This window comes from Lepisosteus platostomus, chromosome 9 (assembly GCF_059453375.1).
Source record: "Lepisosteus platostomus isolate fLepPlt1 chromosome 9, fLepPlt1.hap1, whole genome shotgun sequence".
Lineage (NCBI taxonomy): Eukaryota > Metazoa > Chordata > Actinopteri > Semionotiformes > Lepisosteidae > Lepisosteus > Lepisosteus platostomus.
Genome location: NC_142619.1, coordinates 24,969,302 through 24,995,015, shown reverse-complemented (window position 1 = coordinate 24,995,015; position 25,714 = coordinate 24,969,302). Strand labels below are relative to the sequence as shown.

The 25,714-nt window shown below is 37.7% G+C and overlaps 1 protein-coding gene across 1 annotated transcript in view; it reads right to left on the bottom strand.

The window, feature by feature from the left end:
- pawr (PRKC, apoptosis, WT1, regulator) overlaps positions 1-25,714 on the bottom strand; it is a 98,470-nt gene that overhangs the window by 10,948 nt on the left and 61,808 nt on the right. Inside the window, exons 4-6 of the mRNA XM_088647273.1 lie at positions 14,637-14,671; positions 5,264-5,408; positions 1,084-1,188 (exon numbers count right to left, since the gene is read on the bottom strand). Coding sequence (XP_088503399.1) covers positions 1,084-1,188; positions 5,264-5,408; positions 14,637-14,671 — 285 coding nt within the window. The remainder of the gene's footprint in view (positions 1-1,083; positions 1,189-5,263; positions 5,409-14,636; positions 14,672-25,714) is intronic.

Below are 25,714 nucleotides of genomic sequence, written 5' to 3'. Positions count from 1 at the left end.
CCACACGCGCTCTGTGGATGTGAGCTTGCCATCGTGGAAGATACACACCCAGCAGGAAAGAAATACTGCAACCTGCTGCAAGACAATTGTTCAGCATCACTACGTAGCAAATAGTGTTGACCTTGTCTTGCAAGGAAATTAGTGCAACCAAACCATGGCAGGAACATACATCCCACAACATTACAGAACCGCCAAAACCTTTCACTCTTGGAACCAAGCACTTAGGGCTGTGAAGCTCTCTTGGTTGGTGTACTCCTCAGTTTGTCAAGAAAACGCAGAAGGATGATTCATCTGACCGTACCCCATTTCTCCACTGCTTGGTTGTCCACTGCCTGTGCTCTGTGCTCCATCAGACTTGTAGATGTGCTTTGCTGGGACCTATGTGCACAAACCACTCTGCAACCCAACTACAGTATCCTGCTCTCCGGAGTTCCTGGCAGAGTTCCAGTCAGGCTTTCAGCAATGGCTTGCCTGTTTTGCACATATATCACTGACCTGGCTTGTGAGCTTCCACCACCTGCTGCTTCTTTCTGATGTTGTATTTTTCTGCTAAATTGACAGTACCTCAGATACACCTGCTTTTGAAACATCAGCATGTTGAGCTGTCACCCCTCTTTCATCGTCACTAGGTCTCCCTGTTGAGCCATACTAACCAGAATTATAGGCAACTAGGCCAGTCCAGCATTTTTATATATGACTGTAGGCATGCTGGGATAAGCTTCTGCCAAACCTTCTGTGGAAGCCATTGTATTCTAGTACTGACAAGAGGAAGTACAATTGTTGGCGTGTTATTAGTTTAAGAAGATTGTGTTTGTCCATTATTGTGACTTAGTTGAAGATCAGACCACATGTTTATGAGTAATTAATGGAGAAATCCAGGTAATTACAAAGGGCTCACAAACATTTTCTTGCAACTGTATGTATTCTATTCTACCTGAAGGAAGTGCCTTTTAGTTACCCAGGTGTTTCCATTTTTATGTCCACTACCTATATAAAGCAGCCATGCAATTTATGATTATGTGCATCTCATCCCAGTGTTCTGCTTTGAGAATCAGCTGAAGGTCACATTTCCAACACACTCACCCTATTTAGCAGGTCAATTTCTTCCCTCAGCTTCCCAATCATTTCATCCTTGTCTTGTTGGATTTTCAATAGTCGTACATTTTCCTGCCTCTCCTTGGCAAGCTCCTGAAAATACAAAAAAAATCAATTAATCTGAAGAATACTTAACAAGAGCACTGCAAAAGCAAGGGACTGAACCCTGTTATATTATTAGTACCACTGAAAATAAAACAAATTGGGTTCAAAAAGATCTTTTCAGTGGCTTCTTGCCACTGTTTTCAGTCAAGGTTTCTATGACAAGACATCAGCTGTAATTTTGAACATGGAGGAAGGCACATATGCAGAAAAAAATACAAATGAAAGACACTAGAATACTATTTTCCTTCTTCATACCAGAATAAACTATTATTAACTCAATAAAAAGCAATGTGGAAGTGATGTGAAACGGTTTGGATAATATAACATATTGAGAGGGAAAATACCTAATCTGAAATTATGCAAAATTATTACCAATGATACAGGTTATAAAAGAGAGTTGTAATAAAAACTAAAATTGGCTCATCATCTGGCTCCCCATTCTGCTGCAGACATCTTGGGCTACAGAAATTGGGCTAGAGAAATTTACTTAAAAAGATGTATTTTGACATGCTAAAATTCTAAAATAGAATCAACAATTTCTCCTGGCTCCCCAGAAAGTGTTCTCCAAGACAAACAACTCCGAAGTTGGGCAATGACAGAACTTTCCACTTAAAATCAAGAAAGATCAGCATCTTGCCACAGGAATGCTTCATTATATCACATTTGTTCTTCCTGCTGGGTTGACTCTTTCTCATTCCTAAAAGTCAATCTCTATCTAGACTAATCTATCATCACAACTGTTACCACATCGTATTTCATTTTAACGATGTAGGAGGGGATTGCTCAGGTTATTTGTGCTTTTCACTCATTTACTTGTCATTCTGTTTCAAAACAGAATCCAAAGTCAACTTGAAGTAATTACTGATCGCTTTTTAAAAGGTAGATCCATTTTTGAATTCTCAGACCATCCTACTGATCAAAATTATACTAAGCATCTTGTTTTTAATCTATTATTGCACCCCACACACACACAATAACTTATTTTTTGCTAAAATGTAAAATACAGCAGGCATGTGGGCTGTGGACTAGAAACTCTGAAGCTGGCTACAGGTAGTCCATGACTGAAGAAACTCACTTTACACCATGACATTGTTAACAATTAGGGACATAATTCCAAGCTGTTGTTTTCTGGCTAACATTCTGGAACATGTGGTGCCCTCTCAGCTGCAACATTATTTGTCCAGTAATGATCTATTTTAACCCTTCCAGTCTAATTGCCAGCACATTAGTCAGAGGCGGTAATGATTTATTAAAGGGTGCAGACTGGTTGAACCCCTGCATTTCAGATTATGAAAATAAATTGCAACAGAATGCAGGTCATGATGGTCGGCTTTTAGTACTGGATGAGAAGATTCACAAATTTTACACTGACTCTTGAGATTATCCAGCTCAGTCTCGACAGCCAGAAACATCAGCACTCTTTTTGTACTGTACCTGGCCTATTTGTAGATCTCCTGTTTTCATCTATATGACTCATTCCAATACACTATTCTATACTATAATGCAGTTAAAAGGAAATTCCTAAAATAACAACTGGCAGACCGATTTCAGTTTGCTAAGAGCTGTGCTGTTCAAGACCCCTACTTAATTAAATGCTTGTGGCTACTTTGGTCAAAAAACCTCCAAACATTTTGTGATTTTAAGACATGATCCGTTCAATATGTTCACAAAACATAAAAGGGTAAAAGTGTCATAAATGTACAGTATTAAAGCTTAAAGCAGAATAATATATAATAATTTTCAAATTCTGAGTCTACTGTAAGAGCTTCCACATTCTATAACTCAATGGTTTGTAATTTGTAAATAGGAATCTGAATCTACTTTTTAAAAAAAGTACATTTGAAGTAGCATGTAAGTGAAAGACATCCCATACACCTCTCGAGGATCATTTCTGCTCTGTCTTTTTAACTGCATTGCTCCAAACATTCATGACTGAGTTCAGAACATTAAAATGTGTGCAAGTATGAAAACAAACGAGGAATCTGAGGGTTTAGTAGATATTTATTTTCCTTTTTTTACATAGCCAGAAAACCTATTCTCATTTACAAATAGTCACCATTTATGCAAATGATTCCATTGTAGAATGAAGTGGAGAATGTATTATCTAGTCATCCAGTGGTCTGAAAGATCACTGTTGGTCAAATAAGAAAACTTATCATAATTTATTCTCTTTGTGTCGGTTAATGTGTAACTACTAGTTCAGCAGTAGAGAAAGGATTAAGGAGCACTGCAGCTGTAATGGAGGTTTTTCATAACCACATAGGAAAGAGGAATGTCTTTGAACTGGAAAGGTCATCTCACAGTAAACAGAATCATTATTATTGCCTAGAGGAGATTCCTTTTTATTTAGAAAACCAAATAGCAGAGACTTGTTTTTCAGGGCAGTATATCAGAGAAACCATAATAAAAAATTAAAGAAAACACCAGCTGCTGATAAAATTTACTTAAAAAAGTTCAAGGACAGTAGCCTCCTTAAAACTTCAAATCTGTTCCAAAACTCCTGTTCCTCGAGCTGAACTGAACAAGGGAAGCATCTTATGGGAACAGACTGACAACCAGGGTCAGCTAATGCACTCACATCCAGCAAATTTATGAGAACTTCAATACTCAGAGTAAGCCAAGTTACTCTGTAAATACTGGAACAAGACAGAAAAAATACATTTTTTCAAATTCTAGGGAGCCAGAAGCAGTCACCATCTTTTAACACAACACTTAAAGTATCTGCCCCTTTGTTTGGTCTATATAAGGTTACTCTGGGCACATACTGTATGCTGACATGTTAAACCAAACAAAAATTAAAACATTAAACAGGTCATAACTGAATAGTAAAAAAAAATACTGATATCTGTTGACCTGCAAGGTTAAACATATTCAAAACACTATTATTCAGTGAATTAAAATTAATCTATACAGAAACTAGTATGTTCTCTATGATGATATGAAGTTAATGTTTATATTAATAAATACAAACATGTTAATTAGGGGGAAGGTTTTTGTAAGGTGTTTTCAATATTAACCATTAACAAAAAAAATAGAACATAAGAAAGGTACCAAGAGGCCATTTAACTCACCTAGCTCATTTTGTTATGAGTAACACATCCTGCCCATTCTTGAGAGAAGACAGTGCATTAGCTTGAACAAAAAGGCTGTGCTTGTACTAGACACCTACACCCCTGTGCGTCCTGTTCTCAGTTTTAAATGCAACCCCTTTTAGTTTCCATCGGTGTTTAGTTTCCAAAATGTCCATTGTGTTGTATTAATGTCTTTGGAAAATGTTAAATACTTTAACCAGGTCCCCTCATAGCCTTCTCCATTCAAGAAAAAAAAAAAACACACTTCTTATGTTGTGTAATAGTAGAGCACTCCTTTAAGACCCAAGAATTTTGCTGGTCACTCTTTTGCTGGACTGTTTTCCAGAACAGTGGTATCTTTTTTGCAATGTGGCTACCAAAAGAGTATACAATATTCTTAATGAGGTCTTACTAGTGCATTGTGAGATAATAACACAAGATTTCGTTAACAATACTCAATTGTAAGTAACAATACTCTACTGTAAGTCTACTGTAAGCAAGGCAGACAATGTTGTCTGAACATGTCCACCTAGCAACCAAGAATGTAACTGAACTACCAGTCTGTCTTTTTCAAAATCATGAGTCATCATGAGATATGAACCTTGTGCAGAGTGGATGTATAGTGTGACACTGCAGTTAGTTTGACCTTTTAGGTTTGAAAATGTTTCTTCTGGTACCTCAGTTTTGATACTATTTACTCATTTCCTTCCAGACCCCAAGGAAATGCCAAACTGCTTTGGATGGGCAGTTCTTTAAGTGGGAATGCAGCTTTGTGTTTTAGTCACTCTCTCACTCTATCCATCTTATCCATGCAACTCCTATGGAGAAGCTACAGTTTGCTGCAACAATCAGCAGGAAAAGTGTCAGTCACATAATGGATGAATCTGTAACATCTTCACAAAAATGGAAGAACTGACCCAGGATCTCTCTGAAATACTGCTAACAAAACATGCTGATCGAACTTCCAAGATTAAGTTTTTGCGTGACCTTACCCTTTCCAGCTCTTCTAGTCTCCTTTCCAGGGCTCCAGACCCTGCAGGATTAGCCTCTCTGTTGTGGCGGCTGTATCCTGAACGATCCGTTCGGGCAGAATATCTGTTCCCAGGGACCTCCTCTTCAGAAGCAGGGCCTGCAGAACTAAAGAGCATGGATCCAATCACAAACCAACATCAATGTGGTGGGAGCTCAAAGGGAACACATTCTGTATTACTCGAAAAAAAATCAAGTAGATCCAATCTCATTGAGAATCATCCTTTAGCTTGACCTAGTTAAAAAGGCCAGATTTGCTAAAAGTATCCGTATTTATTTTCATTGATTACAAGACGTTTTAGATGCTCTGTGCCATTTCCTCTGAAGTTCTACTTTTGTTTTAAGCTTTATTCTTAAAAACTGACCACTTTTTATTTAAGAAGAAAACACTATGTCATTAATTTCACTTTGCTGCATTTCCTTTTCATAAACACATCCACTAGAGAGCATACTCTTATCCACACAGTTTGCATATTTTAATCCAGAAATGGCATAAATACATCATATGCTAACATGATATCAAATCATTACTAAATACACAAAAGACACTCATACTGAATACTGCCTTTAAACAGAGTATGTGACTAAGCGAGAACAACAGTTTAGTTTCCATACATCTGATCTCAAGGGAAATAAAATATTCTATTAAAAACCAACATTTCAAAAGCAGGCATACATATGCTTCTTAAAAATAAGTCAGTTTTGGCTCTTACTATATATCATTCTCTATTTACAAAATTACAATACCTTCTTAGAACGCAGCACCAAAGAGGAGAGGTTTTTATTCTACCCTTTAAGGCAGAACACAGTAGTGCCCTTACATGGCACTCTTTCATAAAAAATTTTGACCCTGTGCTTTCTGAACCAGCCTTCTGCAATGAATACGATGGTGTGAACAGGAAGAGAGCTCGACAGAAACCTTCGCTGTCAAGCCAACAAGCAACCAAAAGCTACCAGAGAAAAAAAAATTCTATTGTCAAATCTTTAAAGAGGTTTCACACATAATACCTGTGCTGATGGGTTCACTGAAAGGGATGGGGAAGCTTGCAAAGTGTAGGAAATGGGAGACCTTATAGTTGGGTTATATTAAACCCTCCAGGTACACTATATGGAACATTAGGAAAGATTAAATAAATTACCTTCCTAATGAGATCACTTACTTGAAATAGGTTATGTCCAACAAACTACAGGGTCTTATCAATTTAATACAATTTTATGTACCCAATTTTCTGGGTTTTCTGTCCAAATATATATCTGGAAGCTATTGAGACAAGGCAACAAAAGAGGTCAGGCTGCTTCACTGAATTTGTTTGTATAGAAACGCCACTTAGAACTTAAAGTTAATATGCCATAACCTGCAAAATACATAAATAATGTTTTAATTTAACACTACACCCTATGGCGTGAGTATAACATTTTGCAATATATATTATTGCAATATTTCATTGAAAAAGAGAGATTGACTCAGGGAAATTACTCTTTCAGACTTCCGGATGACTTATCCCAGAATTTCTTAGTCCTCAAAACAATGAGCAAAATAATGAAAGTCAGTGTGCAGCATATTTACTTGATTGTTTATCAGCTGTCACTGTGGGCCACACTAAGACTTTAAAATCAGTTTAAAAACAGTGCTGTAGTGATAAATATATCACTTCACTTGAAATGGTTTTCATAGTACAGTAAAACTACGTACTGTATGTTGTGAAACTACCTTGAAATAGGAAGACTGCAACCTTCAAATGTCTATCACTCAGTTTACCATGTACAGTAAATAGGCCAATATTTAGTCTAAAACAGAAGATTCCACCAATACTTTAAAAATATTTTTATTCTTCCAACACTTTTAAAGGTAGAAGAAAACACATTGAATAATTAAGGAAAGTCATAAGAATGCCAGTGTCAATGTGTGCTAAACACAAGAAAACACCTGTGTCCATATGATTTTCTATAATACATTCTACATAATACGTTTTAATATCATTTATGAAACACTGAATAGTTGATAAGACACAGATTTTTAAAAGAAAGTTATATTTCAAGTTATTGAGAAAATGCAGTTTTTGCTTTTTCAACTGCCTGAATTTGCCTAACAAAAATCTGCCATTTTCAGAACTCAATCTAATAATCTTGTATTATTCCAGTACAGTTCATCCTGTTTATTAGCCTCTTAAACAACATTCTCATTGTAACCACTATCAACCTGTAACATCACTGTATATTTAAAAGTTCTTATTCTTGACTGCGACTAAACTTCCTTCCATCTGTTCCCAGTAAGCTTCTGGTGACTCTTGGGAGGGCTGAGGTAAACTGGAAGAAAATTGGTTTTCCTTTTGGAGGGGACAGCAGGCTATTACAGAGCCACAGAGAAAGGGCAATTCAGAAGAGATAACAAACCTTTCCAGCTAGTCTTTGATAGGGGGAAGGAAGATGAAGCACCTGGTGAAGCTTACATACTTCTGTGAACAAGAGGAATGCACAAACACAGGCTGCTGAGGCCATAATCGAATATAGGATGCTGAAGTCAAAAAAGCTTACAAACGAGAGGTGAACATTTGGCCCATCGAGCCAGTCTGACAGTTAGCGGCTAATTGATCCAAGGATCCCAATATGAGACATTTTGCAAGAGTATTGAGTATATGAGAGTATTGCAAGTCATGTTGTAGCGTGCCACTCAGCAACCAAATTACTCAAATTCTCTTTGGAACTTTTTTTATGCATGATAAATTTTTGTCAGGCAGTGAAGTGGTATAGGTGCAGGGAAATATTACCTTGCAACAGTAATAGATGAGGCAACAAATCTGTTCTGTCATTTTATACATTTTACTGTCAACACTTAAGAGTATGTAATGCACGGGAAATACAGTACTAAGCTTATTCAGAAACATCAAACGTTCATATCTTTAACTGCTTCAGCTTTATAAAGACAAGAAACACGTCATCAAAATAGGCTTAAGCTTTCTTCTTCTTCAGTAACAGAGCGCAGCCTTTAAGCATTTCACTGAACAGTTTAATATTTAGCACATCAAATTAGGTATGCTTTTTTGTTCGAAACTTACAGAAATCCTTGTCTTTGCCAAAAAAACTGGTAACCATGGCAATATCTAAATTTGTAAAGCACACATTCTGACAACTGTAGTTCATAATTCTGACTGAAATCCTCTTCCAGTCTTCAATACACCTTGTGCCGATATATTCTTTTTGTATCGGACAACAGAACTGTTCAACATTACAAATATCTGTCAAACATTTCTGAACAAGGGAGTGAATTACTGTAATCCCTAAATGGAAAAACTGGACTGGTGTTACTCTAGGCATTGCTTGCTCTGCCAGAAATGTATCAGCCATGGCTAATGTATCAAAAGCCTCAAGGAAATCTGAAGAACAACCGTGAGGATTTTTAATCCTGTTTTCTATTTAAAAATCCATCTTAATCAACACTGAATATTATTCAGATACACTACTGCAGTAAATGTATCACAACATTTCTTTGAAACATTTACATACAGGTTTTAAAGATTCTTTTTAAATTTGAATTTGAAATCAACAAAGTGCTCCTTAAGTTTTATTTATCTTGATTACACGGATATGCACTTATGGTCTTCTAATACAGGAGTGTGGTTAAAAGTAATGCAGAGAATTGTTGGAAAAGGTGTCACTAGTGCGTGACCTTTTCATCAACCCTACAACCAAAAAGTAAAGAATCGCTTAACTGTGTATTATCTTTTTACCTATGAAGCATCTTAACAGCATTCCAAATATTTCTACCTATAATGAAAAATCATACATAGCTAAAAAAGTCTGACAGCTGCCTCACATGCCTGTAGCCCTGGTTTCAATTCCAGACCTGGGATGCTATCTACGTGGAGTTTGTATATTCTCCCCGTGTTCGCATAGGTTTTCAATGGGTGCCCCGATTTTCACCTCACAGTCTCAAGACATACTTGTCTTGGCTGTGTCTAGCATTGTCTAACATGATGTAGCACTGCCTTGTGCCCAGTGCTTGCCAGGATAGGCTCCAGCTCCCCTGTGACCCTGAACTGGAAAACATAGTTAGAAAATGGATGGATGAATAGCTGTGGGAGTCTGGAGTGAGCCGATACGAGATGAATGAGATACTCAGGTCAACTGGCTAATAAACCAAACGAGCTAGAAGGGCCAAAAAGCACTCTTCTTGTTTGTAACCATCCTTATGTTATGTGCACTACACCATCTCTAATCACCCACAGGCATATGCTCAAGACCCAGCTGCTCAGAACAGACCATCAGACATCATTAGACATCTTTAGAGTCACCACAATTGCTGGTCCTTGCATTGTTTGGGTGATAAAAACATGGTGAACTTTCTCGTTGTAGTTTGCATCATTCAACATTTCAGCACTTGTTTAGTTTGCAAAGCAGTTTTGCATAAACATCAGCTAAATTCAAAATACTAACAGCCATCACACTGCTGAAGTTCAAAAACATTCTTTGACTAATATGTAAAAAGTAAAAGTCTACTTTCTTCTACAGATGTTGGCTTAGGTTTTCAAACAAGTCTCTTGAGGATTCGAACCCATTCAGACGTATACATGTGAATTATGGCTATGAATATTAACTCTGGCTGTATTGCAACAGTTTGGACATGGAAGTGTCTTACAATTTCTAATCTGGGCATTTTGCATATACAGTGCCTTGCGAAAGTATTCGGCCCCCTTGAACTTTTCAACCTTTTGCCACATTTCAGGCTTCAAACATAAAGATATAAATTTTTTATTTTATGTGAAGAATCACCAACAAGTGGGACACAATTGTGAAGTGGAACGAAATCTATTGGATTTTTGAAACTTTTTTAACTAATAAAAAAATGAAAAGTGGGGCGTGCAAAATTATTCGGCCCCTTTACTTTCAGTGCAGCAAACTCACTCCAGAAGTTCAGCGAGGATCTCTGAATGATCCAATGTTGTCCTAAATGACTGATGGTGATAAATAGAATCCACCTGTGTGTAATCAAGTCTCTGTATAAATGCACCTGCTCTGTGATAGTCTCAAGGTTCTGTTGAAAGCGCAGAGAGCATCATGAAGACCAAGGAACACACCAGGCAGGTCCGTAATACTGTTGTGGAGAAGTTTAAAGCCGGATTTGGATACAAAAAGATTTCCCAAGCTTCAAACATCCCAAGGAGCACTGTGCAAGCGATCATCTTGAAATGGAAGGAGTATCAGACCACTGCAAATCTACCAAGACCTGGCCGTCCCTCTAAACTTTCAGCTCAGACAAGGAGAAGACTGATCAGAGATGCAGCCAAGAGGCCCATGATCACTCTGGATGAACTGCAGAGAACTACAGCTGAGGTGGGAGAGTCTGTCCATAGGACAACAATCAGTCTTACACTGCACAAATCTGGCCTTTATGGAAGAGTGGCAAGAAGAAAGCCATTTCTCAAAGATATCCATAAAAAGTCTCGTCTAAAGTTTGCCACAAGCCACCTGGGAGACACCCCAAACATGTGGAAGAAGGTGCTCTGGTCAGATGAAACCAAAATCGAACTTTTTGGCCACAATGCAAAACGATATGTTTGGCGTAAAAGCAACACAGCTCATCACCCTCAACACACCATCCCCACTGTCAAACATGGTGGTGGCAGCATCATGGTTTGGGCCTGCTTTTCTTCAGCAGGGACAGGGAAGATGGTTAAAATTGAGGGGAAGGTGGATGCAGCCAAATACAGGACCATTCTGGATGAAAACCTGTTGGAGTCTGCAAAAGACCTGAAACTGGGACGGAGATTTATCTTCCAACAAGACAATGATCCCAAACATACAGCAAAATCTACAAAGGAATGGTTCACAAATAAACGTATCCAGGTGTTTGAATGGCCAAGTCAAAGTCCAGACCTGAATCCAATCGAGAATCTGTGGAAAGAGCTGAAAACTGCTGTTCACAAACGCTCTCCATCCAACCTCACTGAGCTCGAGCTGTTTTGCAAGGAAGAATGGGCAAGAATTTCAGTCTCTCGATGTGCAAAACTGATAGAGACATACCCCAAGCGACTTGCAGCTGTAATCGCAGCAAAAGGTGGCTCTACAAAGTATTAACGCAAGGGGGCCGAATAATTTTGCACGCCCCAGTTTTCATTTTTTTATTAGTTAAAAAAGTTTCAAAAATCCAATAGATTTCGTTCCACTTCACAATTGTGTCCCACTTGTTGGTGATTCTTCACATAAAATGAAAAATTTATATCTTTATGTTTGAAGCCTGAAATGTGGCAAAAGGTTGAAAAGTTCAAGGGGGCCGAATACTTTCGCAAGGCACTGTATAAAGTTAAGGTTAGCAGCTATGGACAGCTCTTACAACATTATTAGGGCCCAACAGCATTAACAGATAACTTTGACCAGTGACCAAGTTATAAATAGGTATCTGAAGCATTGAGATATAACAAGAGCTAATTAATATGCATGCCCCATAACCAGAAGAGGTAGTGTTCTTCTATATTGTTTCTTGTAAGATACATACAAATTTTAACAAGGCCGCCAGTGCCTGCCCACAGGCAAACATAAAATCTCTTCCATTCTGTAGTGCCCAAAATTACATGGCAAACTAACTGCAGATTGAAAAAGCAAGTTTAATGTCTGCCTAAGAGCCTGCAAGCTTAGAAAAAGGATAATGTACTTGTTGCTCTAAGCGCTCCTCTGGGTCTGCTCACCATGTGGACCCTTGAAAAAGGACATTCTTAATAAAATAATCTGCATCCTTCTAAACATTCACATTCGTGTCTCACATCTAACTTTAAAGACTGAATTCAAGACCTATTGTTTTGTTCATGGTACAAAACAAAAGACTTACAACACAGCAATAACCCATTTACACAAGCATTTGAAAATGCATAATACAGCACAAAATAACCCTTTTAGATACCCCAAAAAAGTTTTATAGTTATCACCTCCTCAGTCTTACCTCTTACTGGAATTACCAGCTACAAACTATCTAACAAGTCTATCTGATGAGTACGTTTATATTTTCTGAAAGGGAAACATTTCAATTTTTCAGCCATGTTGCAAAGACATGCCAGTGCTTCACCCAAATTAAAGTGGTGCATAATATAAGAGAAACATTCTCACAAAGCATCTTTACTTTGCTGTTCTTCCCACCAATACATAGAGTGGTTTCAGTTAAACAGTCATGGGTAGAAAGAACAAAAACAGATGAAGATAAAACATTACACTGACCAAAGCTAAGCAGATGTCAAGTCCGAGATATTAAATTTAGCCTTTTTCTATGCACAAGTCTTACAGGAAATAAGAAATGTCAGGTAAATGCTCTTTTTTTTTAGGTTGGGTTCTATGGCCAGAGGTCACAATGCCCAGACAGGGACAGGACACTGGTCGACTGTGGCTGGAATTCTACAACTGCCACCGAGGTAAAATTTGGATAAGTCACCCAGGGCTCTACTGGCCTTTCGGCCAACAGCAGCTCCTGCAGTTGGAGGGAACATGCAGCCTCATGTCACAGAGACATGGCACTCCTCCAGTTGAGGAGCTTGTGAACGGTTAAATAGGTGGGTAATATCATAGGACCATGAACATGGACATGGATCTCATTCTCGCCCAATGGAGCACAGGAGTTATCGCCCAACAGCCAAGTTTTTAAAAAGATCAGCAATTCCGAATTGAGTTGGTGTGTAACAAGAAAACTGCAAAACCAAATTAATAAAAATAAAGGTGAAGAGGACTTTGAGACACTGTCAACAACAATGAAGAGTAAAATGATATTTTATTCCAGACAGCTTTTTAATTAAATGATGGAAAATAACTGGAGATGTAGAATTCAGATTAACACAATGTTATGAGTGATGAATCAGTTTTCTAAAATCTTCAACATTCTCTCACCGTTTGAATAAATACCAATTGCTTTTGGTATAAGTTTAATTAAATATTATGTCACATCAATTACAGAAACAGATTCTTCACTTGGCAAACATTATAGAGCATACCCCTGCTCAAAGCAGACCATGTTCTATTTAGACCTATTACTGATATGCACCAAAATGATACCATAAAGTCTAAAGATATGTTTCATTTTGCATAGATGAAGCTATTTTAAGTTACGTGTACAGCTACTTTAGCTGCACTTTCTACATCAACACTACATCCTTCTTTAAAGCAACATAAGTCTTTTTTTTTTGCAATTACCTGAACAACAAGGAAGAAATTGATTTTTTAAAACTGAAATACAGCTTTAGGTCACTCTCCCATGTACAATTCTACATTTTAGCACAGGATTACAATTTATAAAGAAATAGCCATCTACAATAATGGACCCAGGGTACTTTTTGTATTATACTACATTTCATCAAGTGAAGAAGGAAAATTAAATTCAGCAATGCAAACAATCATCTCACGAGTCACGCCACTATTCCTTCTATAAAGAAGTCTGTATTACAATTCTGAGCGTTTATTTAAAGCTGTCCTTTTTATTAAATATCCTGTAAGTTTCAGATTCCTTCCCAGTGGTCCCGTCCTTCCAGTTTCTCACGTTCCAAGTAAATCGTAAAAAAGCAATATATTGTACAATATATACAATATATACAGAGTTCTTGTCCTTGTTCTGGTCATTAAAAAATGTAACAGAAGAAAGAAGCACCTATTTTTTATAAGAAATCTTCTGTCTCATCTGTATTAGATGACCATTTCTTCCCCCCATGTAAACTGCCAAAAATATCCATTTTTTGTGAGGGGCTGAAATAAAACCATGTTGTCCATCAATAAATATTAATGGACTACTGTGCTATCCAGGTTCTGAATTTAAAATGAATCCTTGAACATTTCACACTCTGAAAATGACTTTCTTAAGCTGATTGTGCAAAAAGAAAAAAAAATGAATTCAATGAAAAAATGGCATTTCAGACTTCAAAGACTTTACACTACGGCAAAATAAGGATTCGATCGATTGGCTTGGATCTCAGTTGAGACAGATAAAACTGTTGTATGTGTTCGCAAAGTGGAAATCCATTTTTGTGTATAGACCAGTAACACAGGCCGTTTCATAAAAAAGTGGACAAAAGAATAGGGAATTTACTGGTTCAAACCCAAAGGAGTCTCAGGAGAATCAATGAAAGCCATGAGCTCAGAAAAGGCCTTGCCCCGAGTTATTCTTTGGAAATCAAGTCAGGTCATGGATGTATGAAGAATTTTTTTTTAAAAAGGCTGCTTAAATTTGTAGGTAAGAAGGAAACTGACATTGGTACAGGCTTTGCAAAATGACTCTAAAGATGATAGTCTATTATTATATTTAATATCACAGGTAAACAAAAACTAAATATAGAGATTTATGAGAGAGACATTTATGAAAATGCTTACCTTTTGTATCGGCTGGTTACAGATCTTGATGTGTCCTGCAAAAAAAAATCATAGAAAGGTAAGCCAGCTATTAATTGGCCGGTATACACAGATTCCTAGAAAAAAATTAGCAATAGCTGTCTTGCAATTCAAGAAATGAGCACTGTATATACCTACATTTAAGAAAGGGAATGTATCCAAACGATGCGCTGGGAAATCCAGTAACTAAAAGGTTTCAATATTAAGATTAATAACCAATTATACCATACAAACCAAACTGAGATAAAAGGTAACACAGCAAGGATGATGCATGCATTGAGTGTCACTGCCTCGTTGGCACATTTCACATGCCCAGCAACCAGTTACAGATGATATCTCATATATTACATCTTAAACCATGACTGCCATTGCCCAAGTCTAGGGTCAGAGCAGCACACGCACGAGTACGACCTCAGGTCTGTAAAAAGATCTCCTGAATGATTTCGGGACCTTAAACTCCATGTGGGATATACAGTACAAACCCCTGAAGTGGGACCCAGGAAATAAATTGGACAATTTCCCTCTTTAAGGTCAATATTAGCTGGAGAGAAAATGGATTCTGAGGATTTTTGAGACAATGAATACAAAAGAAACTAGAAGATCCTTATTTTACACCCGAAGACCCCCAGTTTTTGCTGATACAATGTTAAATGTTATAAGACAAAGCCAGCAATCCTTCTGCTTTTCTTTCAAGTACTACGCAGAAAGGTAATAAATTAGCTACACTGTGAAAGTATGCCTGACTTTGAAGGAACCTTTGCAATACATAAAGGATGAAATTCTATGCATTAAAAAATATAAAAAGACTGTTTAAAACCTAGTACTTTTTATATCTTGGAATTGCTTACATAAAGCCTACAATATTCCATAGCCTCGAATCCTGAGTGAATTATTATTCCTGAATGAAACACAGAGGCTTTTCTCAAGGACACAATAAATATCAAATATATTAAAGAAGGCAGACTGACACTGCTGATATGCTTTTCTTAGAAGCAATCCCAGTTTCCCTGAAACTCCCCTGAAGTGCCTAAAAGAAGCCAGAAGTTTCAACCTCCAACAACAGACATGTCAGAACTAAGAACACAGAGACATTTTTTTTATTTGTTTTCAAAATAGTTTGCCCCAGGTTAGAAACATGAACACACAGGGAGACTTGCGTAGAAACCACTTTCATTTATTTCACAGCTTCTGCCTTATTTTACACAGCTGAAAAACTCAGCCATTTTATGTGATAGACGTGGAACAAAACCAACAATGCACAAATGGTTTGATGAAGGAATTGTTCAGCTACAAAAGGTAATATAAAATTCTTTGAATTAATGTCACACTACAAACATTAAATAAAGGCCAGGAGTACTTCCAATTTGGCACCATTTACAAACACCCTAGTACTTCTGGATCTGGTGACAGTGCCCTATCTGAAAGCAAGAGCTGTTTAACAGCTGCCAGATTCTTGCTAAGAAAATCTAATCATTCTGACAATACATAAATTTCCATGTTACTGTATATCACACTGGAGGGCACTTGTGCTGCTTCTCTATACTCGCCTACTGGGACTGTTGAGATAACTCATGAAAGGTCCTTTAGAAGGTTTACTTTAACAGCAGATGTGAAAAGACCACACAGACTTGTATTACACTTGGAAACTGCTGAGGTCTAACATCAAACTGAAGACTGAAATGACAACTAATTTTATTTACAAGCAGTTACTTTTTAAGCTAAGGGACCAACATCCTTTCCCGGTTCTACTAAATCTAGCCAAATGGAATCGTATCTGCCTTTACTACCAGACTTTGTAATTAAGTTTCCAAACTTTTTGGTATTCAACTGCAGAATCGCCAAGCGTCTGAGTTTTGTCAGAGTTTCATAGGCAAATATATTTAAAAATCCCATCATTCCTTTCTCCAGCAACAGTGGGGCCTTTTCTTGCTGCCATACATGTCCATGTCCTGCTCCACCCCTGAATACAGCATCTAGCAAAGCAGAACGTGTGGGGGAGTTGCTTTTCCTGGGGTATATTCTTATTATAATACCCCCATTCCTTTAACAATAAACAATTTAACCATAAAACAAGCATTAACCATTACTAATTAACTTTGTTTATCACAGCTCCAAAACATGGATTGAAATGAATCAAAAGTTGACAAACTAATTTTAGTGTAGAATTCATTGTATTACTTCACTATCGAAGGTAGGATCTGAACAGTGTGCACTCCAAAGGCTGTACTGCTGTTAACTGCATGTATTAGAAATACTAATTTTATGTACTCTAAAACCGCCATCTTGTTTGCTTAATGGTAATATACTTGTTTAAACAGCCCTCCTCTGTGGACTGTGATACTTCCTGCTTACAATTAATCAACAGGCCCAGCAAAGGCTTATATTCATTTATTCACATGGTTTATGTACACCTCCACCTCACTGACACGGTCATTTATTACACACTGCAGGAATGCAGCCTCCGGCCGCCTCTGATGAATTCTTGATTTCCACAAATGGACACTCGGAAGGATTTATGGCGTTGCGAGGAAACATAACTTTTCCACCACAAGGAAAAGGAAAAACACTGTTTACATTAAAATCTGTTTGATTTACTAAACTTTATTTAAGTTTGGCCACTTTCACTGACACCAAACACCCCAGAGAGAGAGGATCAAGCAAAAACCAGATCTAATGACCTGAACAGGATGTAACTACAACTAAATGTACAAAAAATCAAATGAGGAATATGATATACATACTTACATATACTGCATAGAGATCATTTGAAGAACTAAGAGCAGTAATAAAACTTTTGATGCCATTTTCATGTTAAATAGTTACGAATGGTGAGTGCAAACTGGGAAAAATCAATTCCTGACTTACATCACGATCAGACCGAGGCCAATCAGACCCTAGCCTGCATCCAAATATCACTAAACACTAAATGCAATATTTAGAATGTTATATCTTCATGGGAGAAAACTAGAACTAAATATATAGGTATATCAAGTCCTTTAGTTATGTATATTTTATAAATACTGTTACATGCATTTGTTCGTTATGATTATATCTAATAGGGTTCTTAATTAGGTAAAACTACTAACAGGTAAAAACGGAAGAGAAAAATGCTCACAGTCCTCAACCTGTATACTTTGAAATCTCCGTTTATGATATTGCCACTGATTATTGACATATTATTCATAAGTACCCCAAACAGTGTAAGATGTTGGATTTTGCCATTATACAGAATGAGTGTACTATACCTGAATATTAAACACTGCTACTGAGTAACTTACAGGATGGTGAGAAAAACCTGAGGCCGATATACTTTGGTTACATTGTACTAGCACAAATGGACTATTCCTTTGAATGTTTTAATGTCTGTTAAAATAAATTTGACTTTCCCTCATCTGCTAGTAAACAGACTTCAGTTAAATTATGCTAATCTACTACTTCAGGGTTTAAACAGTGCTGACATTTGTTTATGGCAAACAGGGACAATGCAATGTTGTGCTTGATTATCAGACTGGTCTGTTTCTGTAAGCATGAGCACCAAAAGAAACATCAGTGTTTAAGCCTGAATGAATTGAGAAATTTAAAGTATACAGATTTTTCGTACATTACGTGTTCGAGGTGTAATTTTCATTGATTGACGCATACGCATTAAATGTTATCATTAGTGAGAGATTTGGCACATGTGAGGAAGTGATTTAAGATGTTAAATGTCAATCCTGTTGAGAATAAAGAAATAAAAAAACACAAGAAATCGCAAATCCCTGCGTATCAAGAGGAGGTGGGAGTCATTCTGTCCACTTGTCATCTGGGGTGTTTAAATCATGGCAGGATGTTATAGCCAAGAATTGTCTATCAATGACAGGCTATGATCTGGGAGACTATGAACCATGACACCTCCCAATGACTACCACAGCATCATGCTCCTCTTCATTACTGTTTTCACACCAATTCAACTCCATCAGAAACTCCAGCTCGAAACGTTTCAGCATTTCCGTTGTGAGAAGGTGGCAAGACAGTTATCGTTGGCAGGCAAGATGACCAAATTGGGGCTTAGTCGTCATCAGTGTTCAATGATTCAAAATCCCACCTCTCAAGAGCTGGGAATGTCACCAGCCCTCCTCCTTACCTCAAGCACTAGGCACAGTTTTTATCTCCCTCTGCACGCTCTCTGTTGAAGGTTTCTGCTCTTCTCTGAGCTGCCAGTTCATTATCTATTAGCACTGAAGTATCTTGCATCAGGGACCTCAAATACATTTTTTTTGCTGTTCAATTTCACAGCAACCTGTCTGCAAGCTATGGCACATGCAGTGGAACAAATTAAGTTCTACCTATGGGTCACCACAGGTGGCCTCAGTAGGCTTGTCCCGTAGTGTAAGGCTAACTGTGTCCATAAGAAAACTTTTAATGAAGAATTTAAGGTGCAATTTTGACTCCAGTGCGGTATAAACAAAGAAAACTCTACTCCTCTGTTCAGAGACCTTTCTAAAAATTTTCAGCTCTGCCAGAAATATCAGGTAGCTTATTCCACTTACCAGCCATTCAACCAGATTCACAGAAAATCGGTCTCTTTAATCCAAAGGCCTTACTTATAACTCAAAACCCTTTTCCAAGTTTTATTTTCTGCATGAACATCCGTGGCTGTCAACCAATCATCAAATTACAATATCCAAAAACAAAATCCAAGTTCTCTATAACGGCCTGAGAACTTTACATTTTCCAAGACACAAGTTTTGAGTTTTCAGAACAAATCTGTAAAGCACGGTTATAAAAGACGGAAAGCCTCTGAAGATCCTAACCTAAATAACATATCAACCTTGCCACACATACTGTCAGAGGACACAACTCAAGGGTGACAATAAGGAATATTGTATAAAGATATGCCCGGTGTTCCAGAAGGAAGAAGCAGCATTAACGCAGTAAGTTGTGAAGTGGCTCATTCAGAGCGCAAGCTACACCCAGAAACAGAATCGTTTTGATACCTAGGATGTTTAGTTTGCTTAGTACAGTGGCACAGAGCTGAGGATTGGGCGTGTCTATAGCTGGCTAGAGTATCGGAGGCTCGTTACAGAACTGCGTTCACTGTCGGCCTTTCACATCCAGTACTCTCTGAAAGAGCTGCATCAGAGCACCTTCTCTCTAATCTGTAGTGCTCCTGCCAGCTCTGTGGGGGTGGCAGTGTCAAAAGTGGGTGGTCTGACAGAATGCCATTCAAATGACAAGCACGTGCTCGATCTTCACCTCTGTCATGATAGTACAAGGGTCAGAACAATGAGCTGAGCAACTGGCAATGCAGTAACTGGGGAGTTTGATAAGAAAAAATAATTGGCAGTTCCAAACTTGAAAGTAATCACAAAAGACAAGCATGTCCTGTGCCATTACGCTGTTATATGAAGATCAAAAGAAATGGAATTTCAGACAATGTGAACCACGTCTTTAATATGCAGACATTATACTAACTTTCAGTAAGTCAAAACTGGGACAACAAAACTGGAAGCAGCAGTGCAAAGCTTTGCTAGTGAAAGGACAACATTTTTATGATGAATAACACTCTTGAAATTTGGCAATGTCAAGAGGTTATCGCTTGGCATACCCCAGCTTTAAAGCGATGAAGTGACAAGGGAATGGCTTTATAAGCATGTCGTGCAGCACAGTGTGCAACACTGAAAATATCTCGTTTGAAATAACCTTTTCTGAATTCATTAAGTGCTGCTCATCATTCAGGAACTATAGGCTTTGGTCTGCTGGCTATGCATGCAATCTCCACTGATAAAATGTTCTTTATAGCAAATTAAATGAAAATACGTGATATTTATTCTCATGAATGTGAAATGCTGTTCGTCACAGCTGAGCTAGACTTGAAATAGCATACGACTGCAAAAATCCCAGATATGTACTTTTATTGAAAAAAGAAAGTGGGCAATTCTATAGTGAGCATTCACATTTAAATTCAAACTGCGGTTCCCCCTATCCCACACCCCACCATCAAAACAAAACTAATACAAATCAAAGCTACCAAATAACACAATGTAATTAAAATAAATAAAACATAGGGATCTCTTTAGCAGTCATCTCATACACAACTGGAAAATGGAATCTGACTCCACAAAACTGATAATGCCCCAGGATTGAACTGCAAACACTGGGTTGAGCAAAATGTAATGAAAAAAAACTTATCATTAGACACAAGCGAGTCCTTCAGCATTTTGACAGCATCCTTGTCTTGGAGCGCTATGCAGTCATTAAAAAAAAAACAGCATAATCTTTGCATGCGGGGGTCTCGTGTTGAAAAATGTGCTTTATGAGGAATGTTGCATTTCCCACTGAATATTGAATTTGAGATACTGAATGTATCTAAATTAACCTTTAAAGATTTGTTTTTGTCCACCCCACATCCTTATCTGTCCATTGCAAAAGTGACAATTTATCTAAGCCCAATATGCAAAAACAAAGGCTTTCTGCGATTTTGCATTCCTGTTCAGAAATACTTCTCTGCAACCAAATAAACATGTGAAATATAGAAGAGGATTAGTAGAATATTCAAATGTGATTCAAAATTCAATTGCAAACTGCAGGACTTGCTGTCCTCTAAATTGAATGATTGTCACACCCTTAAAATCAATGTTCCTTGTTTACTGCCAGTGTTCTACTGGACAGAGATTACATTTATAGATTGTATAAAAAAATCTGATTTATAAACAAGGACAGAGCTCATTTCATGCAGATTTGTAAATACTGACTCATACATAGTTGTATGAAAATTCATTTTTAAAATGTAAAGGGAAGACAGTGGCGTGAGATGAGCAGTATGGAAAAATAACGAGTCAGGAGCATCTGGCCTGTGATGTCCTTTTACCCCCAGTGCGCCTTTGTAATATTACTTACAAGAAGATAAATTTAAAATATTTTTCTTCATTCGGGGCTTTTGCAATTGTACAATTACGAGGTCGGCAACATTCGTAGTTTCCAGCAAAGTTACCCTATTCTCAAAGTTTGAGATCAGCAATATTGTTTTGCTCTATTCATTTAGCTTGGGTCTTAAGCAAGTGAACATGGAAGAAGATACAATTGATTAAAGGAGTCCTAAGATAAAACAAAGTCACTGTTAAATTATTCAAACAAATATTCAACAGTTACTAAACCATTCCTGTTGAGCTCATCAAGCCAGCCTCTGCAGGAATGGACCGTAGCATAAAAACAGACAGGAGAAAAAGAAATACGACAGGAGGAAGCAAGGTCAGACAGCACCATCATCCTCTTCTTCCTTCTGTATTGGTAATCTAAACTCTTGGGTAGGAGACTCTGAACTTTATTATAAAAGAAAGGTTGGTATCTGAGTTATTAGAAAACGGATTTGAACCTTTGGATTACAACTCCTAGTTTAGTGGTTCCTTTCTCTGAAAAGAGAACTTTGTTCCCATTCATTTGTTAGCATCTGCCTAGGGAGAAAGATTGAGTCTTGTTAGAATTCACTTTATGAGGTTCTGTCTCTTGGTCTTATTTGTCATTTTCAGAATTATAGGATTGAATACTGGAAATTATAGGTCTATAGAAATTAGGCCGACAAAACTTGCTAAATTGTACACATTTATTTGTAACCCCTGTAACTGTCTAACTTTGTGTGCTGATTAGTGGTGTTATGTAGCGTTAATAGATATTTATTTAGGTTTGGGTCAGATTATTGTTCTATTATCAAGCTGTGCCAAACAACAAAAGAACGTGTATGTTTTAGCAGACAGTATTCTTAATTTTAAAAGGGTAAAATTATTGTTTTTATTTGTTTAAATAGAAATCTGGTATCTCAACCTGATATTGTTTTTTATTTGATACCCTCCCTATTTAGTCATTTTAGCACAATCCTGATTTATAACAGTATGTTAAGGCTGACAATTGTATAGTTCTTTTTGAATGACTACATGAGCAAAGTTTTAATTACAAATTCTTTATATTGTGTTTCAAATTTAAGATTTTATTTCACATTGAAGTTTACTTGAAGTTTTATTGAATTTCAGATTTTATACAACATGAACATAAGACTTAAGAAATCTATATTTTCAGATTTATTAAGTGAAAGGTGGCTGAAATACACAAACACTGTCCAGCTGCCTGTGAGCCACCCAAGCAAGACTATTCATCCCAGCATGCAAATGGGTACACAAAGGGCACTGAAGCTGTGATTAGAGTTTACAGAACACTGTCATGTTGCCTGTTGCTGACCATAGCCAAGCGTGTTAATATTAGAACTAATTTGTCCTACTTTAAGAAATGGCAAATATATCTGAGGTGTGTTGAAACATGTACCTGTAGGGTGCATTAGTAAAGAACAGATATCTAAGACACTTACTACTAAATGCATTCTACTTAACACTTCTTTTGAAAGAAAACACAGACAGCCCTAGTATCAATACATAGGTGTTGCTCAATGGATGGTTTCTACACACATCTTCCAAGATTTCAAGTCTTAAGACCAGCTATGTCAAACTGGTACTTCAAAAGGGAAGAAAAACCCAGAACACTATCCTCTCAAACGCCTGATGTCGAGGTTAACCGGTTTAAGTGCTGCAGAGCGCTTTGGCGGTATGCGCAACTCAGTAACTCTCAAATGAAGGCAATTTCACACCTCTAGAAAGTTACCGTTTGCCTCTCTTAAGCTGGCGTCACACTACACGACTTTTCCTAGGATTTTCAGTCGTAGCCTTCATTTAAATAAAAGTAAGAAAATCACAACGAGTTGGAGAGCGTCGCAGCGCGCGCCCATTACTGTCCGTTGTGTAGTGTGACACCCCCAGCGACTCAGTTATAGCCCTCTTAATAGCCCCTATGACTCCCCACAACTCGCTACGATAGTATCAAACAGGTTTGATTTTCTCGTAGCCAGTCACAAGTCGTTGGGGTGGGCTCTTGTGTCTGCGACAGTTACAGCCAACGGAGCACTCAACCGGAAGTACAACGAATGTGTACAATGTGGCTGCAAGGAAAGAAGGGAAGCGTGTTCTGGATTGTGCAAATGGAGGAGAGGCTCGTCGAACACTGGAGCCAGCACAGATGTCTGTTCGATGTATCATGTTTGTTGTTTGTTTACTTTCGTGCGGTGCTCCTCCTCTTATTCTGGTGTGCTCCACGGTGATTGGCTGCCAAAATGAGACGACCTCGTGGTACTTTCAAGTGGCAATACGAGATTTGGAAAAGTGATGAAAAGTCGTGAGAGAATCGTGTAGTCACCCCCTGCGATTGCTAGTCGTATAATTTGACACCGTCTGGGACAGAAAAGGCAACGAGATTCAGCAACTGGAGTCGTTAAATTTGACATGCTCTACGACATAAAATCGTGTCGAGTCCTTAGTGCAACGATAAGCTTCAACCTATTTAAACTCATCCTTTGCAAAAAAACAGTTTATAAGCAAATGCTGACAGATTATTCAGACATATCCCAAACACTGCCCTTTCAGATACAGGAAGCCATGGTATTGTGTACAGAGTGGAAACTGTTACACCTAATGACTAATAGAACAGGGCTCAATTCCTGTTCTGAAATGGTTTGAACAGTAACTGTTGAATATAGAAATAAAAGAACAGAATGAAAAATTATTACATGTACAAAAACCATGAGCACAGACTATGTCTTTAATGATGGAAAATAGTGCCCAATTAGTTGTCACTAATGGAAACGTTTTCAATGTTAAAGAAAAGTGCTCAGCAATTGTGCACTTGCATTATAGCACTATGTTAGAAGGAATATATCTGGCACATCAAAACTACTAAAACATTTTCTCAGTAGAACAGAGCAGCAAAGTAAAATGAAAAAGAGCTTTTCTTTGTACTTTACCATTTTCACAGGCTTTCTTCCTCATGTTTAAACTTATATTCATCTACAGTATTCCTAGGTACACCGATAAGGAATGTGTAGCTAAATCCCAGTGGATGTATTCAGCAAGGCTAGAGATAAGACTTACACTTTCATATTAAAAAAATAATCTTTTGTATAGCTTCACAGCAGTCCAGTCAAAGCAACATCTCTTGGTTAACAAGGTGCACAGTGCACACCAAACCACATTTCTATACACACAAAAAAGTATTGCACCCTGGTGCCAGATACTTTTTACATAAGGTTACTGAACAGTCCAAGAGTAATCAATCTAAATTTCATCTAGACAATGTAAAACCTGTAGTGTGCTACAGGGAGTAAAAACCAAGGCAATACACCACCATTTTGGCCAGAGACTGTATTAAAAGCAGATGATATGGTACACTGGAATGTTTGGCATCACTGTTTCTAAAATAGCTCCCAGACTTTTTTTAAAGAAATGTTTTCATACAGCTCACACCATAATCGCCAGGTAAGTCTGCTAACAAGGAACATATGGGAAGGAGGCCGCTGAAGAAAAGCTTCCTTCTGAAAAGCACAGCAAAACATGAGGGTGTTCCTCTGGTGCTGGATGTTTGAACTGACTAATAAAGAGTGAAACGTGGAACAGTGCTGCAGGCAGGATTAGATGCAGCACTTGAAAACAGCAGAGATAAACGGGTTGGAGCCGAGATGGGAGAAAAGAAAGAACCAAGCAGTAGCAGCTAAATTAAAATGTACCCACTACAGGAGTCCCATAAAATGAGAACTGGTTCGATTTTGAAGACTTTGAACTTTCTAATAAGCCAAAGGAATTAAATGTATAAGGTAACGGAATTTTTCCCCCTGGATTTCTGAATCAATATGATACACAGCTTTAAATCATTCTAAATTCACCAAAATCATGTGATGACCTCAATAAAACATCACATCCTTCAATTCTGGTGGAAAGAGAAGCTCAGCAAGCCATAAATCCATCCATCCATTTTCTAACAGCCTAATCCACTTCAATGTTGCAGGGGAACTAGAGCCTAACCCAACAAGCAATGGGTGTAAGGCAAGATATACCCTGGATAGGACGCATATACTCACACCAGGGCCAGTTTTCCAGAAGCCAGTTAACAATGTTTGGACTATAAGGAGGAAACCTGGGCACTTGGAGGAAGCCCACATGAACACAGGGAGAACATATAAATGTTGCACAGATAGCACCCAAGGAGCT